The sequence below is a fragment of the Desmodus rotundus genome, chromosome 5 (assembly GCF_022682495.2).
Source record: "Desmodus rotundus isolate HL8 chromosome 5, HLdesRot8A.1, whole genome shotgun sequence".
NCBI classification, from domain to species: domain Eukaryota; kingdom Metazoa; phylum Chordata; class Mammalia; order Chiroptera; family Phyllostomidae; genus Desmodus; species Desmodus rotundus.
The window spans coordinates 152,898,404-152,916,517 of record NC_071391.1 but is presented as its reverse complement, the minus strand read 5'-3'; the positions used below and the strand labels follow the sequence as shown (position 1 = coordinate 152,916,517).

At 51.8% G+C, this 18,114-nt stretch overlaps 1 protein-coding gene across 4 annotated transcripts in view; it reads right to left on the bottom strand.

The window, feature by feature from the left end:
* Window positions 1-11,847, bottom strand: part of OTOF (otoferlin) — an 82,016-nt gene extending 70,169 nt beyond the window's left edge. For all 4 annotated transcript variants that reach the window (XM_024553011.3, XM_024553010.3, XM_024553009.2 and 1 more), the window contains exon 1: window positions 11,769-11,847. In XM_024553011.3, coding sequence (XP_024408779.2) covers window positions 11,769-11,847 — 79 coding nt within the window. The remainder of the gene's footprint in view (window positions 1-11,768) is intronic.
* Window positions 11,848-18,114: the final 6,267 nt, after the last annotated feature.

The following is an 18,114-nucleotide window of genomic DNA, read 5'->3' as shown; positions in this document are numbered from 1 at the left end:
AAAAAGGTAACATGGATAATAGAATCCTGTGTATTAAAAAAAACCAAACCCTTCAAAGCCAGTTGTTTTATATGGGAACAGACAAAGAGCTCAAACCACCAGAAGGGGTCATCTCTGGGCAGGGGGCGAGACGATACTGAAAGCAGCATACTTTGACTTCTTACTGCATACACTTGAATTTGAAATCTTTGTATTGACCATGCTTCACTTTTGTAACAAAAAGAAGAAAAGCTGACACCTTTACCAGTCTAAACCAGCGGGCCACTTCGCTGCAGAGCTACTCAAAGGGGAGCTCAGTCCCATTCAGAGGGTTAGTTTGGGATGTCACCGTTGGGCAGGCTGGGGCCCAGGAGAGGACTTAGCAGGGCACAGAGGCCCTCCTCCCCACAGAAAACCTGGGAGACCCAGCGCCACCAGCCCCAGGCCCTGGAGGGGTGGGGGTGAGCTCCCTCTGACCCTCCGCTGTGATGGGGCCGCGGCATGAGGGACGAGGCCCAGCCAAGCAGGCTTGCTCCCTCTAGGAGCCAACTTCTGTTCGCTGGCCTCAGTTGCCCACCTGCCTAATGAGAGGGTTGGTGCCGCGATCTCCAGGGCCTGCCTGGTTTTCACGACTCAGAAGAGAGGCCTGGTGCAGCACAGAGCCACCCCCACCCCCACCCTGCACAAGGAGGACAGCGGTTTGATGTTAGAAGCAAGTGGAGGGTCGGAAAAAGTGTGAGTGTGTGGAGTGGGGGCACGTGAGGAGGGCTTGCATCGTATCCGAGATAATGAGGAAGAAGCTATAAAGCTGAAGCTACGTACCCAGAAAATAGACATGAAGTAGACAGATGGGAAAGAAAGGTTCTTTAGCACTAGCCAGGGACAAAGCAAAACAAAACACCATGAAAGAAAACCCTCAACAGCAAACCGCAAGGCAGCCAGGGGAGGAGAGGGAAGCAGGAGAGATGATGCTTGAGCTTCTTTAATTTTTCCCACAGGTAGCACACCATATAAACTGAGAATCAGGTGAGCGTGTCTGTGCGCTGGGGATCCCCCAAACACCTGCCCTCTGAATGACCGAAGGACCGGAGTGTAGGGCTATGCTCGAGGGCCCTCCCGTGTGAAAATTAAGCGACTCGGTGGGTGGGGCAGGCAGGGGTGGTGTCAGGGCTCCAACAGGCATGAAGTCACCGAGGCTGCAAGCCTTCCCGCCTGCGTTTTCCTATAGCCTTGTTAGAGAGGGTGCGGAAGGCAGTAAAACTAGTCATTGCAGAATCCGCACATCAGGGCTGTTTGGAAATGCAGTAAAACCTCATTGCCTTAGGCCCTGGAGACTTAAGTGTGGTGGATATTGTCAAGCAGGATGAGTTAGATTTTACTTCTAGATATTTTTTGGAAAAAAGGGATTTGCTGAAACAAATCAAACCAATCATACAGAAACAGTGTAAAGGCCAATTTATGAAGAAAGCAGACTGTCAGTTAAGCATGTGGGAAAAGCTGCCTTTTAGGAGGGTTTCTGCCAACAGTGGCAGGGGTCACCCCGGTGACCCTGCAATACACATTAGGACAGAGCCAGGTGACCTCGGTCATCCCTTCTGGGTTATCAGTGGGCCTGCTAACCCCATCTTTCTTTCAAGTTCATTTCCACTTCTACCCCACTCAACATCAATCCTGTTGAAATTTCAGCTCCGTTGTAAATGGCTTTCAGGAAAAAATCACTTAAAATCCCCATAGCCAATCACCTTTCTTGCCACAGAGAAGATCAAGGAGAAGGCCGAGAGAAAGAAAATAGCCTGTTCGTGGCAGTCGAGAGGGTTTTGTGGATGGAGGGAGGACTTTCAATGGAAAACTGAACAGCATCCCCTCCGTGCAGAGGCGGCTGCTCGTGGGATAGCTGAGCCGTTCAGTGTGGAATAAACTCCTCCAGCCGAGAAATGAATGTGGAGAGCAGATGCTCCAACTCCAGTGAGTGCCATGACTGGGGACACCGAGAAGGAGGGGCTCAGGAGTCCAAAGCTTAGTAGAAGTCACTCGTGTGTCATCTGCCATTTTCAAATATCCGACTGCACCCACCCACGGAAATGAAAGTGAGCTTAGCTCTTGTCTCATTTGCAGAGTGGAGTGCTAGCCTACGTGGAGTGTGACTTAGGGGACAAAGTGTCCTATCTGCAGCAAACAGCTCCCTCTCCCAGACAGGCTTGCTTGCGAGAGCCGGACCTTGAGCAAAGGCAGGCATGTGGGGGTCGGGCTCCTGGCCTCTGTGCATTCATTCACGCCCACGTGCAAGAGGGTCGCCTACTCCCGCTGTGTCAGCTCGGTGGGAGGGGGTGGGGGTTTTACAGAGAACTCAAATAGGGTTGATGACTGAAGAAGCGTATTACAATCCAGAAAGGGACTAGGTCAGACATATAAAAAGCTACCAAACGAGGCAAAATGTGGTCCTTGGCATGCAAAAGGTGTAGATAAAGTGAGAACACAGGAAGAGGAGGAATGGCCTCCCCGAGCAGATCGTGAAGGTGCTGCAGAGGCACGGGCGTTTTCACGGGAAGACTGGTGGGCCTGGCTCCGCAGAGTGTTGGGGAGGAGGGAGAGCGAAGGGACACGTGGGCGGAGAGAACAGTGTGAGCCAGATTTGGAGGAGTGGAGCAGCGGATGGGCTCCCTACAGTGTAGTGGTACGCAGGACAGGTGGGTTCTGATGGGGAAGGGAAAGTGAAAAGGGAGCAGCCCACAGAAAGAAGACCTTGGGGCCGGGGTCCTGGGGTCCTGAAAGGGCACAGGTGGTGGTGCGTTTAATGGGGAAGGGAAGGTCCCGAGGACAAGCTTTGGGGATGCTGTGGTCCTGCCCAGGACCTAGCGCTGGGGCCTGCATCAGAGCCTTCCTCTTTCCCTAGTGCGAGCCAGGCATAGAGTGAAACATCCTGCTTGTCACTCAGGCCTGTCACTCTGATTCCCTGTCCTTATTTAAAATCAGTGAGCCTCACCGTCACTGGGACGGTGGGACCGACTGCACGGAGAGTGGCTCAGCAAGCGCCCATTCCTAGAGGCAATGTTGTGACATCCCCAAATGTGCCCACCTTCTGCTCCTCCACAGCAGCTCAGGAGGCGTGGCCCTGCTGTTTTCTGTCTCCCCAGTTCAGATCAGCCTGTTCCTTTTAAAAGGCCAGCTACTCCCACCAGCCCCAGGCAGCAGGGGCCAGGCATCCCTGTGTGTAGAAAAAGAGCCAGGCCCAGGCAGGTTTGGGGCCTGGCACTGCAACTCAGGGCGGGAAGTGGGGAGCGTTCTGGCTATTCAACCCCTCTGGGTCTCGGAGTCAATGTCTGCAAACTGGGACAATACCCCTGGACCAGCCCACATCCCAGAACCACAGTGAGATCAGCAAGAGAGTTTCTGCGAGAGTCTCAGTGAAGCATCCCTTATAAGCACAAGGGGCCTTCGGATAGTGGTGAGGCTCAATGGCCACACTGCTGAGTTCAAACCCCAGCTCTACCACTCGCTGGCGGTGAGCTCTGGAAGAAGTGAACCTCTCTGTGCCTGAGTTAGCTCATCTAGAAAATGGAGGAGATGCTAGTGCTGATCATAGTTCATCACCCAATAGGAAAAGGCTATTATTCTCCTAACGAGTCCTTTAGATGGTTAAGCTATGTTTTAAATATAAAAATGGTCTCCTCTATTATGAATCACATTTTGTAGTGTATTTTTAGTAGTATATAATCAGGAATAATTTTCTTCCTTATCTTACATAATATTTTTCAAGTTTTAGGTATTTTAGGTGTGAATAGCTTTTTTTTTTTTAACTAGGTAAAATTTGTTCACTGATCTTAAGTGCAAACCTTGATGAATTTTGATAAATGAATTGTACCTGTGTAATTACCAGACAATCAAGATACTATTTTTAGTCAATCAAATCATATAAAATATTGTGATTCCTCCAACTTTCGTCTCCACTTTCAAATTGCTTTGGCTCTTCTAGATCCTTTGCATGTTCATGTAAATGTTAAAATAATTTTCAATTTCTGCAAAACAGCCCGATGTGACTTCTATTAGGGTTATGTTCAGCCTGTAGATCAGTTTTTGCAGTGCTGGCATTTTAACAATTCTGAGTCTTCCAATCCATCAACACCATATATTTTCTATATGTTTGCGTTTCTTTTACCTCTCTCAGCCTTCCTTCTTTTCACATGAAGGTCTTTCATGTCTTTAATGACATTTATTGCCAAGTGTTTTATGCTCCTATAAAGGTAATTACTTTTTAATTTCTATTTCCCAACTGGTTGGTTTCTATAGAAATATGGTTTTTGTACATTAAGCTTATATCCTAAAACTTTGCTAAATCCACTCATTAATTGTGGTAGGTTTTATGGAGATTCCTTAGAATTTCTACATAACCCATTAGGTTGTGTGTGTGTGTGTGTGTGTGTGAGTGTGTGTGTGTGAAAAGAGGCAATTTGAGTTCTTTCTTTCCAATCTGTGTGAGTTTTCCCCCCTTGCCTAGTCTCAGAGGCTGGAACTCTGGCACAATGTCGAATAGAAGTGGGGAGAGCGGACGCCCTTGCCTTGCTTGTGTTCCTCATGTTCCCATCTCAGGGCTAAGTATGCTCTTAGCTGGACGTTCTTGTAGTTGCCCTTTATCAGATTGAGGAAGTTCTTTTCCATTCTTGTTTGCCGAGGCCTCTTATCATGAACAGGTGTTGGGTTTTGTCAAACACTTTATCTGTATCTACTGGTGGGTTTCCTCTCGTATTGTGTCAATATGGTGAAATACTTGGATTGATTTTCCAATTTTAAACTAACCTTGCATTTCTGGAATAAAGCTCACTTGTCATGATGGGCTCTCCCTTTCATATACTGCTATTCAATGAGCTGATATCTTTTTTTCTTTTTTAATAAAAGAAGGAACTTTTCTTTCTTTATTTTTAGAGAGGGCATAGAGAGGGAGAGAAACATCGATGCTGGAGAGAGAAATCAATCGGCTGCCTTTCTGAGGCCCCCAGCTGAGGACATGGCCTGCGGCCCAGGCACGTGTCCTGACTGGGAATCGAAGCAGCAACCTTTCAGTCCGCCGGCTGGCACTCAGTCCACTGAGCCACACCAGCCAGCACTCAGTGAACCAATAATCTTGTTCATTATTTTTCAGTTTGGGGTTTAATGTTCTAGAAATGCCACTTAGGTCAAGGTGGTTGATGGCACTGTCAAATCACTTCTCCAATTGGTGATGGAGCTCTGGGCTCCATTGGTGGCCCAGAAGTGACCACCAAGTACAAAATCCAGGGGCTTCCACATCCTGTCCTCTTGTTCACTTCCAATCCCAGAGGCAGCCACCCCCTTTCTGAACCCATCACCCCTTCTCTCCAAACCCACAGCCTTGCCTTTTGAGGCCCAGCCCAGTGCCCCCACCACTGCCCAGCTCCCTCCTTGGGCTCTGGCCTGCGGTCCTGACCTCCAGAATATTCTTTCTAAAACTCGCCATCCCATTCTCTGGCTAAGTTTGGGACTCCTGTCCACTTACAAAGCAAAGTTCAAACTCCAGTGTGACATTGAAGACCCTCGGTTTTTGGACCCTAGCCCTGCTCCCACCCCAACTGCAGCAAGCACTTCCCAGCCCCCAAACACAACTCTATGTCTCTGCATCTGTGCTGATGTTAACCCCCCTGCCTGGAATGGGACCTCCTTGGGATTTTGTCCCTGCTGAAATGCTGTCCTCCAAGGGCCAGCTTTAACACTAGCCCCTCCCCCACTCAGTAAAACCTCCTCCCTGGCCCCAAGAACTTCTCCAGCTTCACCTGCGTGGCCCTAGGTGGCAGACTTTGAGCAGCACCAAGGCTGTGGCCCGCTCCCACCTTGGGTCACAGGTGCTTTTCTGCCATCTTTCCTGACGACCTCTGACTCACATTCTCAGGCAGCTTCCTGGCCTCACGCCGCCTTGCACCTGTACCTCCCTTTCCAGAATGTTCCTCACGCTTAGAGACTTGTGCAATGACTAGCTTCCCCTTAAGGGCCTGTTGGTCTTGTTCACTGCTGTCACCCCAGTGTCTAGAACAGCACCTGGCACTGAGCTGGCCCTCAATGAATGTTACTGCCTGGATGAGTGACAGAGCAAGGGAATGGATGATTCCATACTGGATTTACAGAACACATTAAAATGTAGCTTTTAGTGAATTGGAAAAAGCTTATGACATTGATGAGACAATTAGAAATTTGATTACTGATTATTTGATAGTATTAAGCAAAACTGTTAATTATTTTAGGAGTAATATAACATGTGGATTTTTGTGTTCTGAGTCTTGGTCTTTTATAACTATGTACTGAATATTTACAGATGAAATGGTGTTTGGTATTTGCTCCCAAATAATTATGGGTGTGTGAGTAGGATGGGGTACCAATGATACAAGATTGGCCACGAGTTGATGGTTAAGGCCATATGGGGAGGACGTGGGGCCATTATACTATTCTCTCTGCTCTTGTATATACCTGAGGTTTTCCAGTATGAAAAGTTAATAATTTTTAAAAATGAATGCGACCCAGGGATGGGAGAAGGTGGGAGGAATGCAGATTTTATGTTCCCAGGAATGGCGGATAAGATAAACAAGGCTTTGCAACTCAGGGAAATTATTTGCAAGTCTGTTTTTGAGCGAGTTTCCAGCAGCATCTTTGCCAAAGGCCTTTGTAGCAGAAGACAGTTATACGGTCATTTCCATATCAAAAAAGCACACTGTCTCACAAAGCAGGAGAAGCCTGGCGAATTTTCATCAGTTCTGCCTGCTTTCCCAGGTTGACCTGGGATGGCTCTGGTTGGGATGGGGGACATTCACTACTGGGGGTTCAGGCAGAGGAGGTCCCCCTGGGTGGTGAGGGGCCTGTGTGTGCTGGGAATGGTAGAGGAGGCGGGGTAGAACCCTCAGATAAACAGCAAAAGCACGGAGCTGTGCCCACAGCCAGCAGAGGCTGTCCTAAAGGCCCCCTCTCTGCAGCCTTCAGTGGGGGCAACACCCTCCCACATCCTCCCAGAGAGGAGGTGCTGGGCAGGGCGGGAGTGCACACACAGGCCCAGGCACCCCAGGAGCATCTCAGGTCCTGGGGTACTGAGCTACTCTGTCCCCTTCACCAGGGATGGCGGGCATGTCACGTAAGTCACATAAGCATCAAGAGGGAGAGCTCCCCCATTTTAATGGGAGAAGTACATCTAATCTGGAGTCTGAAATGATCCTTGCAGCCAGGAGTAAGGGGACTCCTGTCCTCAGTGCCTAGCGGGGGCCCAGCTCCTTCCCAGCACACAGTTCCCCCTGACCCCATGCTCCTCTCCTAGCTCATCTCCCTCCACCATGTCCTGCAGCAGCTGCTCCAGCCAAACCTGGTGGCTTCCAGTCATTGTACTTATCTGAGATTGTCCTCCTCTGGCCTCTGGTCCTGTCATTCCCTCACCCAGAATGGCCTCACCTCCCCACCACAGCCCTTCCTCAGCCCTCCTTCTGCATTGCCACCTGTGCAAGCAGTTATTCAAGACCCAGCTTCAGTGAGCAACCCCCCCACCCCACCTCTCCCCCTTACTGAAGCCTTCCCTGGCATCTGCAGCTGGGAGGTGGCCGCCAGCCTCTGAGCAGGTTGCAGTGCATGCCCTCCCCCTAAGCGCACCGCGGCCCTCCGGTCTGGAAAGGTTTCTTCTCCAGCAGATGTGAGTCCCTGGCTTGCCCTTAAGTCCTGCCCTGTACCCTGTGCTGTACACAGCAATGCTCAGAACGTGCACGTTCAGTGACAGGGTGGGGCCATGTGCAGCCTCTCTTGCTGCGGACCTATGGGCCAGAGCTGGACTCTGGCTAGAGGATGAGCTTAGCGTCCCTCTGGGGCCCTGGAAGGTCCCCTGGGCTGGGAGGCTGGTGGAGGGAGCATGGGCCAGAGTTCTGATTCTTGTCTTCTAGGGCCTCTTCCAGTCCCCAATGCCCCTTGGATAGACATGACGAGGGGTCACAGGTAGGAAACTGAGCCAGAGAGTGCCAGTGCCAGAGTAGAAGAATTTAAACCCACTAGCGAGTGAATACCTCTAGGACAGAGGCTGTTTGGTGCTCAGTTTGGAGAGCAGGCCCAGTGCTCTGCATGGGCTCGGTAGGGTAGCTAAGATCAGATACCTGACTTGAAGGTGCTTGGGTGCTAGGGCAGCATGCAGGGCTGGGGCATCTCTAAAACACAAAGTGCCCAGGGGAGAGTGTGTACACAGTACTGCAGGGGAGGGGGGAGGCTTCACAGAGGAGGTGACATTGGAGCCTTGAAAGATGAACAAAATTAGTGGAAGTTTTCCAGGTGGAGGGTTGGGATTGGGGGGTGGCTATACCAGGCAGAGGAAATACGATGTCTCAAGGCAGGAAGTTCAGTGTGGCAGGAACACAGTGGGGTGGGGTGGGGAGAGGAGAGGACGCTGTGATAAAAACCAGCGTCTGTGCCGGTTACAGGTCCAGGTGAACTATATGCGCCCATCTCACACACCGAATCCCCAAACTCGGGATGGCAGTGAGAAAACTCAGGGACAGAGCGGAAAGGGTCTGGGCCACACAGCATGTCACTGGTTCCCGACAGCCTAGGTACCGCTCAGGTTTGGATGGGGCTGGACACTGGCCAGAAGGAGGGCTGGAGGACCCCTTCCCACATTGTGGCTCTGATGGACGCTGAGGATTGTTTTAGGAGTTGACCCTAAAGGTGGACCCTAAGCTAAAACCGCCTCCCTTGAGGTCAGGAGGGCTCCTTCTCCAACAGCCTGAATCTGATTCTGGCTACAGGCCTCTCTCTGGGTTTGAAGCACATCTTTGTCTCATCTTGTTCACGGGAAGCTGAGGCCCTGAGGCCCCGTGGCCTGTGTGTATGACCAGGACCCAGGTCCAGGCCTTCCGGTGTCTCCTATCTGACCCTGCAGGACAGGGGCTGTGTTTTCTTCACTCCGGGGTCTTAGGCCTGTCCACAGATATCAGCATGTTCAGTGAATGAATGAATGAATGAATGAATGAACAAATGAACGAGGGCAGGACCAGGTTAAGAGTGGCTGTTGGTGCAGACAGAGCTAAGAGCTCAACACCGAGCCAGGTGGTGAGCACCGAGGAGCTGGAGAGTGGTGTGGCTGACTGACCTGGGGTGGTGGGAAGAGAGAGGTGGCCAGGGACAATGCTGGTGCATGCCCAGTCCCCATAGGACATTCTGCCCCAAGAACTGGAATGTTCGCCTCACAAACACATTTGTTGTTTCAATGTTCTCTCCTCAAACCCCTCCATTTCCTCTGTTTCCCTGAAGCAGCCTGATGAGGTGGGCATCACCATGTCCACACCACAGACAAGGAAACTGAGGGTCAGGGAGGCAAAGAAGTGGCAGAACCCAAGTAGGACCAGGCTTCTGGCCACGCGTCCAGAGCTTTCTCCAGCACAGCCCCACAGGGCTGCTCCCTAAGCGGCCTGGGCGGCACAGCCCAGGAAGTCAGGCTGCATTTCAACCAGCTCGTCTTGGTCCTCTGGGCCACTCCCAACAGGCAGAACCCACAGAGGGCTCCCTTCCTCATGGCATTGGGAGAACCTCTCACCATCCACCACCTTCTCACTTCTCCCTGTAGCATATTTGCTCGGGCACCGGCAGCTGTGGGTGCCAGACGCCTTGGGCCACTCTCGAGTGGATTGGTTCCTGCTGCATTATTCTAGGTGTTGGTCTTTGAGAGTCTATTGCTGTCAACAGCACTGGCTACAGCAGGTGAATGGCTGGGGCATCGCTGGTGGTTATAAAGGAATATTTCTGGAAACCTGCTCGCCATCTGACTATTCTTGCTGCCCAGCCCCTTCCACAGAGCTCTGCCTGTGGCCACCTGCTGCAGACATGGAGCTTGGATGTGGATTTCTCCGCTCAGTGCACAGGCTGCAAGGAGGCTAGTCCCTGTGTGGTCTGTTGAGGCTGGAGGGCCAGCCCCTTGGCTCAAAGAGAAAGGTGGTCATCAGGTAAACAGGGTGCTCAGCCTGGTGGATGAGGGAAGACAGAGGGGCTTGCAGGGCTGGGGTGAGGCCTTGTGAGCTGGGGCCACGGTGCCTTAGCCCGTCTGCTAATAAATGCCATGCAGGTCTCTTCACCACCAGCCTGTGAACGGGACTGGCTTGTGCAGCCTGGGGCTGTTCTGTCGTAGGTGTAACAACATAGCAACCTGTAGCTAAACGGCCAGATATCGTGCTGTCTGCCCAACACAGGGACACATTTCACAGATGAAAGGACACACTTGCTTTTTCTAAAGCCAGCCAAGCCAGCAGGTGGCATGCAGAGCATCCAGGATGCTGCAGAGAAAGCAGTCGCTGGGCTGCTGTGGGAAGCGGCAGGCAGCCCAGCCCCCTCCTCCCCCTCCCCACCCCTGGCCAGTCCCTGTGCACAAAAGGCTGCAGTGTGGGCTGCCCAGGCCCCCTGCCCAGCGCCAGCCTGACCGAGAGGGTGATGTGGGCCAGGGGCTGCTGCGGGAGGGGTGGGAGAGGTCCAGGAAGGCTACCACGTGGTCTCACCTTTCCCCCTGGTGCAGGTGCTGGTGTGTGTGGGGACTGCCCGATCCTCACTTCCTTCTTAAATCCTTCTGTGTTCTCTCCACTCTTCTCCCACACCCCCATCCCCATCCCACCCTCAGACCCGTCTCTGGGGGAAAAGCCATGTATAGTGAGGAGTACCCTGGCCTTTGGTCAAAGGCTGCCCAACATGCCCCTGGCCCAGAGGGCTGGGCTGTAGCCAGGCAGAGGCAGAGGTGAATAAAAGGCAGAGGTAAGCTGGCCTGGCCTTCAGGGGCTGCCTGCTGTCCTCAGGATGAAGGCAGCCTCAGCTCCTTGGCTCTGCCTGCCATGACCACCTCAGTTCCCACACCCACCCTGGGCTCCAGCCTCATGGAACCTGTCTGTTCCTGCATATCGTCTCGTCTCCCAGACTTGGGCATCCTGTCCCCTCTGCCTGCTCTGTCTTCACCTCCTCACTTTGCTCTCTCCTGTTGGTCCCTTGGGTTTCAGCTGAGGTGTCACCTCCTCTTGGAAGCCTTCCCTGACCACTAGCCTGGGTCAGGGTGCTGGCTTTGTAGCTTGCATGCTGACTTGTCCCCATACTTGTTGTGTCACATGCCTGTCCTATTTGTCTGGCCCCTGTTCCCTGCCCCACTGGCTGTGGGCTCCCTGAGAGCAGGTCATACTCGGCCCCCAGCCTTGGCCCGTAGATGACAATATTTGGTGGCTGGGTGCATGAGTGGGAAGGAAGACAGAAAGAGAACTGATGGAGGGGAGACAAGGGGGGCTCACAGGGTTTCTTCTCGCGGATAGATCTGCAGGAAGCCAACAGAATCCCCGTCGTACGGGGGCCCAGAGAGCTACTGGCTACCTGTTTCCTAGGAGCCACCCTGGGTCTTCAGCCTGTAAACCCCACCCCCACCCTGTGCCTAAGGAAACCAACCTTCTGGAGGGAGAGAGAGAGGAAGAGGAGGCCTGGGAAGGCCCCGCAGGGCTGGGCCCCCCTCCCTGGTCCCCCTGACCCCAGGGATGGGATCCTCACTTCTGCTTCCCCAGGACGCCTTGCAGTCAGAGGGCTGTGCAGGGCGCCTGGCACTCGCATGTCGGCAAGAACGGGAGGAGACAGACAGATGCGGATGTGAAAACACGGGGGGCACTGATTTTCCGGAAATCACAGTGGCCATTTGGGCTAGGGACAGGTGGCTGTCCATGAGAAGCCTCCTTGCTCCGACCCTGCCAGAACTTTTCCCATCCATCCTCCCCGCCAGAGCTGAGGTCCTCCTAAGACAGAGGCTCCCCTACCTCGGAAAGTCACTTTGGCGATCCTGTCGCCCCTGCCCCGCAGCTCCGAGACGGTCTTGAGGTGGACGAGCAGGGCCATGCTGGTGTGGAGGGTCCGGGCACTGCCAGGCGGGAGCAGCTGGAGAAGAGCGAGCCCGGGAGTGTGGCTCACACGCCTCCCTCCGCTCTGCCGCTGCCTCCTCCCTCCCAGCCCCCTCCGATGCTGCCCACAGAGACCAAGGCAACTGAGCAGAGCTGCTCCTTCCAGCGACTCCACTCACGGAGACTCACAGCCCTGCCAGCCCCCGCCCCTCCAAGTTGTCAGCCCAGCGTGTATCTCCGTGTGTGTGCACCCAGCATGCAGCCTGGGAACGCAGACGGGGTCGGAATTCATTATTCAGCAGCTGCCTGCTTCCAGATAAAGCCCTGTCCAGCTTCGGGTGTCTTCTCTTAGTTCCTGGAGCGCAGCTGCCTGCCAACCTCTGAGCAGGGCTCTGCCTTCCCTATTCAGCAAGCTTTGCAGCCACCAGGAGTGGGCATGGATGTGAATGGGGTGGGCATGATTTGTGTGCACAGGAAGCTGGAATGCTGCACCGGTGTTTCGGGGTGACCCTTGCCACCTCCTGCACCGTCAAGTTGGCCACCAGGGCCGCTCAGGGAGGCTCAGGGAGCCCTGAGGGTCAGGCCTGGCTTCTATGAGTGGATCAAATTATACCACGTAGAAATCTCAACCCAGGGCTCCCCAGTGGGAAAATCATATCTACCAGACCCCATCTAGTCCTGACCCCTTGGCCCCGGGATCACTGGACCTAGGGGGTGGAGGTGTTGCTGGAGCCAGGCGAAGCTGGTTGCCGATGTCTGTCTGACTATGAAGACTTCAGAAGCTGGTGCTCTACGAAGGGCAATGCTAAGGTCTGGGGCACTGACCCACTGACCGAGCCCTGTCCTGGGGGCCTGGGGATGCAGATACTGGGGTTGGTGAGATGGGCTGGAGCAGATGCCGGAGGTGGGGGGAGAATTTCCAAGGACCAAAGGACAACTGTCCCCTTCTTCCTTCCAGCAGCATACCCAAGGAGGGGCTCATGGGGAAAGGGACCCTGGGGACTGGGGTCCTTGAACTTGAAGCCTTTGCAGGGCCAGCCGCACCCTTGTTCTTTGATGGTTGCTCTGCACGAAATGCCCCTAGCCTACCCTGCCTTCTCACCAGACTCACTCAACTGGTGCCCACTCCTGGAAGTGCCTCTGCCCCCACACCTGTATCCGGGCTGCGTCGGGCCCCCTGCGCTGCCTCTGCCCCTGTCACCACACCCCTTCGTCAGGCCGCTCCACTAACCCCTCTCCACTGACTGGGAGGTCCCGGGCACTGCATCGCTTACCCCCAGGGCCTGGCATGGCATCCCGTGAGCAGCAGGTTGCCCAATGAGTGTTGGCAAGATAAGAGAGCCAACTTGGTGATTTATGTGGAACAAGTTCAAGATACAAAAGAGAAATATTACATTCTCACAACATGCTAACAAGCTGATTACTCCCTTTGAATTCTATAGTCCAGTCCTGCAGGATGCCACAAGAACCTCCTTCCCTCCTTCTAGATGCTTCCTTGCTACTTTGCCTTGTTATTCTTTTTCTATTTATGTTCTATTTTCTTCTCCCTCATTTCTTCCTCATTTCCTACTCTCCTTTTTCACTTTTACCTGTGTTGAATCAAAGAATATTTTAGTATATGGCATTTATTAAATACAAATGAATGTTTAAATTTTTTAAAAAACAGATAAATTTAATATCCTTTAATTTTTTCCTTTTTAAATTATATTTTATTGATTATACTATTACAGTTGTCCTGATTTTTCCCCCTTTTATCCCCCTCTACCCAGCACTCCCTCAGGCAACCCCCACACCACCGTTCCTGTCCTTGGGTCATGCCTGTAAGTTCTTTGGCTACTTCACTTCCTCTACTGCACTTTACATCCCCATGGCTACTCTGTAACTGCCTGTTTGTACTTCTTAATCCCCTCACCTCTTCACTCATTCGCCTACACACTCTCCCACCTGGCAACCATCAAAACACTCTCCGTATCCATGATTCTGTCTCTGTTCTTCTTGTTTGCGTAGTTCGTTTTTTAGATTCAATTGTTGATAGATATGTATTTATTGCCATTTTATTGTTCATAGTTTGGATTTTCTTCTTTTTCTTAAATAAGTCCCTTTAACATTTCATTTAATAATGGTTTGATGATGGTGAGCTCCTTTAGTTTTTTCTTGTCTGGGAAGCTCTTTATCTGCCCTTCAACTCTAAATAGTAGCTTTGCTGGATGGAGCAATCTTGGCTGTTAAGTCTCTGCTTTTCATGACTTGCATATTTCTTGCCAATCCCTTCTAGCCTGCAAAGTTTCTTCTGAGAAATCAGATGACAATCTTATGGGAACTCCCCTGTAGGTAACTAATTTCTTTCTTCTTGCTGCTTTTAAGATTCTCTCTTTCTCTTTAACCTTTGGCACTTTAATTATGATGTGTCTTGGAGTGGGCCTCTTTGCATCCATCATAATTGGGAATCTGTTCTTCCTGGACTTGCATGTCTATTTCCTTCACCAAATTAGGGAAGTTTTCTCTCATTATTTTTTCAAATAGATTTCCGATTTCTTGCTCTTTCTCTTATCCTTCTGGTACCTCTATGGTGCAAATGTTGGACTTCTTGAAGTTGTACCAGAGGCTGCTTATGTTATACTCATTTTGGGGGATTCTTTTCTCTTGTTTGTTTTTTGCTTCCTTATGTTCCATATCATTGATTTGATCCTAGGCCTCATCCACTCTACTGTTGTTTCCATATAAATTGTTCTTTATTTCAATTAGTGTATCCTTCACTTCTGACTGGATCTTTTTCATTCTGTTGAGGTCCTCACTAAGTTCCTTGAGCATCTTTATAACCAGTGTTTTGAACTTTGCATCTGAAAGATTGCTTATCCCCATTTTATTTAGCTCTTTTTTCTGGAGTTTTGATCTGTTCTTTCATCTGGGCCATGTTTCTTTGTCTCCTCGTTTTGGCAGCCTCCCTCTGTTTGTTTCTATGTATTAGGTAGAGTTGCTTTGACTCCCTGTCTTGGTAGTGTGGCCTAATGTAGTAGGTGTCCTGTAGGGTCCAGTGGCACAGTCTCCCCTATCACCTAAGCTGGGTACCCTAGGTGTGCTGTTCATGCAGGCTGAGTACACCCTTCTCTTGTAGTTGACCCTGGGTTGCTGTTGGCAGATCAATGGGAAGGAGTTACCCAGGCCAGTCAAGTGCAAGGATTGGCTGTGATCACATACTACCAACCTCTGCCCTCCGTGGAGGATCTGCTGTGCAGGGGCAGGGTGGTAGTGCTCTGACATGGTCTGTAGCTGTCCACTGGGTACACTGGCCCTGGGGTTTCCTAGGTAGTGCAGGCCAAAATCGGCCCTCACTTGTGTTTTGCCTGGGGCCACCCTACCTGAGCTATAAAATAATCTGAGAAGTCTGCTACCTGTGCTAGGCTTTGGGATTCCCAGGCAAAGCCAATCTGTGAATCTAGGCTGGCTGCTGCTAGTGCTGGGCTTGGGACTCACTGAGGCCAACTGTTTCTTATTTCATAGGATTTAGGGAGTTGTGAGGTATGAGCCAAAACCAGCCATTCATATGGAAAAGAAACTTGCGTGGGCCCATAAGTTGGGTGGGGCAGAGTCTCAGGGGATCTACAAGGCAGGTCAAACAGTGTTAGCCAGGTTGATGGAGTCTCAGATATGGCACCAGCTTGCGGGCTCTGTGGGGGCACGGTTGAGAAAAGGGACAACAACCTCTGCTCGCTTTGATGCCAGACACTTCAATCTCTCCCTGTACACCATTGGTGCCCTTCAAACAGCCACCCTGCCACTGGAGCTCAGAGGGAGTGAGTCTGAGTAGGTGAGTCTGTGTGTGGGTTCTTTAAGAGGAACTGCTTGGAGTTCCAGCAGTTTCTTCCACCAACTCAACTCAATCCCCACTGGTTTTTGCAGCCAGAAATTGTGGGACTTAACTTCCTGGCACTGGAACCCTGAGCTGGAGGGCCTGGTGTGGGGCTGGTACTCCTTCTTCTAGAGATATCCCTCCCAAATTTTTATCCACCACATGTGGGTGAGGGACCAGCCCGTTCCACGTCTGTGCCCCTCCTACCAGTCTGGATGGATGTGGTTTCTTTAATTCCATAGTCAGACTTCCATTCAACTTGATTTCTGATGGTTCTCAGTGATGGTTGTTCTATATTTTAGTTGTAATTTTGACGTGGTTGTGTGAAGAGGTGAGCCATATCTGCCTACACCGCCATCCGGACCTGAAGTCAATATCTCTTTTTTAAACTAAATTGACTTGGTGGCACGTAATAGGAAAAAAATCCATCTCCTCCCTAGGCTCTCTGGAGGTTCTTTCTTAAAGGGGGTGAATTTCATGAGGTCTCCAATGCACCTGTGTATCTTTGGAAAAAAAAGCCCATGAACTTGCCCTAGGCAAGGCACTAAGCTTTGCTGAACCTCAGTTTCCATATCTATAAAATTGTTCCACCTGCCAGTTCCACCCTGCCAACACAGAACACCCTTCAGCTGAGCCAGCTGACCCTGCTGAAATCTGAGCCAGATCCCACTTTTAATTTCCATTCTCCCATTACCCATTTTGGTAACTCAATATACAATTTATTCAACAAACATGTACTGAACCCCTGCTAGTACCAGGCCCTGGGGATTCAGGGATGAATATGATACAGCACTGGACCTCAAGTATAAGAGGCAGATGGCCTAGAACACAGACAAGTAGACACGGGCGTGATGGGTCCATGGGCAGAGTAAGCGCAGGAGCCATTAATAGGGGAGAGGAGTAGACACTTGACCTTGTTCTGGGTTGGAGTTGGGGAGGGGGTCATTAGAAACACCTTCCTGGAGTATGGCACCCCTGAACTGATGGTTGTTCTTTTATAACTTTTACAAATATTTTTCTTATTGTAGCCCAGGCTCTGCAAGGAGAATTTAGAAATATACAGTTATGACTGAATTGTGAAGTCTGGGTAAAATTCCTCCCACCTCGTTTGCAATCATTCATTCCCTTTCAGTTTCTTTTCCTTCCCAGACCTGTTTTCCTGCTTCTTGCACCTCATGGAAGCCTGCGGCTTCCCCCAACCCCATTGTTATCCGCCAGAGGAAGCCTTTTGAGAATTCTGGCTGCTTCAGCGGCCTGTGAGCTCATTAGTGCCTGTGGTCTTCATCAGCTGCCATCACAGAGTCACGCTGTGAAGAGAACACTTCTCATCTGGCAGATGAGATGAGACTGCGAAGGACAAGGGTAAATTGCAGAGGGTTCTGATGGATCCCAGGACTCTGCTAGGGTTGCTGGGAAGGCAGGTCTGGGTCCGAGCCCCACATGGCATGAGGCTTTGGAGACTGTCACCTTACCCCCCCTGCCCCCCCTGCTGTGTATTAAAGACCTAAGGCTTCTTACCCCCCCCACCCCACCCCGGCTGAAGAACCCAGGCAGGTGTGAGGGTCCCCAGAGAAATGCAAATGTGGGGCACCTGCTATAGGAGGGCTGCTTTATTACAAAAGAACCCTCAGGGGCCTTCCAAAGGTTTGCTCTCTGGGCCAACACGCCATCCCTGTAGACTTGGGCTGACTGAACTGTGGAGTTGGGGACGAACGTCAGTCACAAACCCCGATGTTTTCATCATTCGCTTTTTGCCCCTACAAACTACTAGTTTGAGGGGCAAGATGAGATGAGAAGTCCCAGGGAGAGAGGAGAGATTCATGAGAAAATCCCCCTGGTGAGCCAGAGTGCAGCAGGCAGCTTTGGGGAGAGATGACTCTGGGATGGGGTGGAGGGGGGGCGTCCTGAGGGCACTCAGGCCCCCAGAGTTGGAGCAGCAGCTCCCGCCTGGGGCTGCTGATTCCTGCGCCTCCTCCAAAGCGAGGGCTTTCCAAATAGGGCCACCACGAGTCCTGCGCTGCAGAGAAGGGCAAAGGTGAATCCAGCTGGGCCTCCTCAGCGACTTTCCAATTCCGTCCAGCATCTGGGCGTCACCACACCATGCAGGGAAGTCCAGAGATGAGCCCATTTCTGGATGTGAGAGCGGAGCTTGGGAGGGATCGGCGATTTGCGGGGTCACCACTATTGCACGTGGAGAATGGAGCATTTTCAGCGCGCGCCGTGAGGGTCTGCTCCAGGAAGTGGGTTTTGAGTGGGGGTGGGCGGCAGCCCAGGAACACCGAGGCTTCCCAGCCGCACTGGTGTTGCCAGGCGCGCGATTGCCGGTTGACCCGGGCTGTTGACACCGCCCCCCCCCCCCGCCCCCCCGGCGGAGAACCCAGAAGCAGGGCTCGCTGAGCACTCGCCGCACCCACC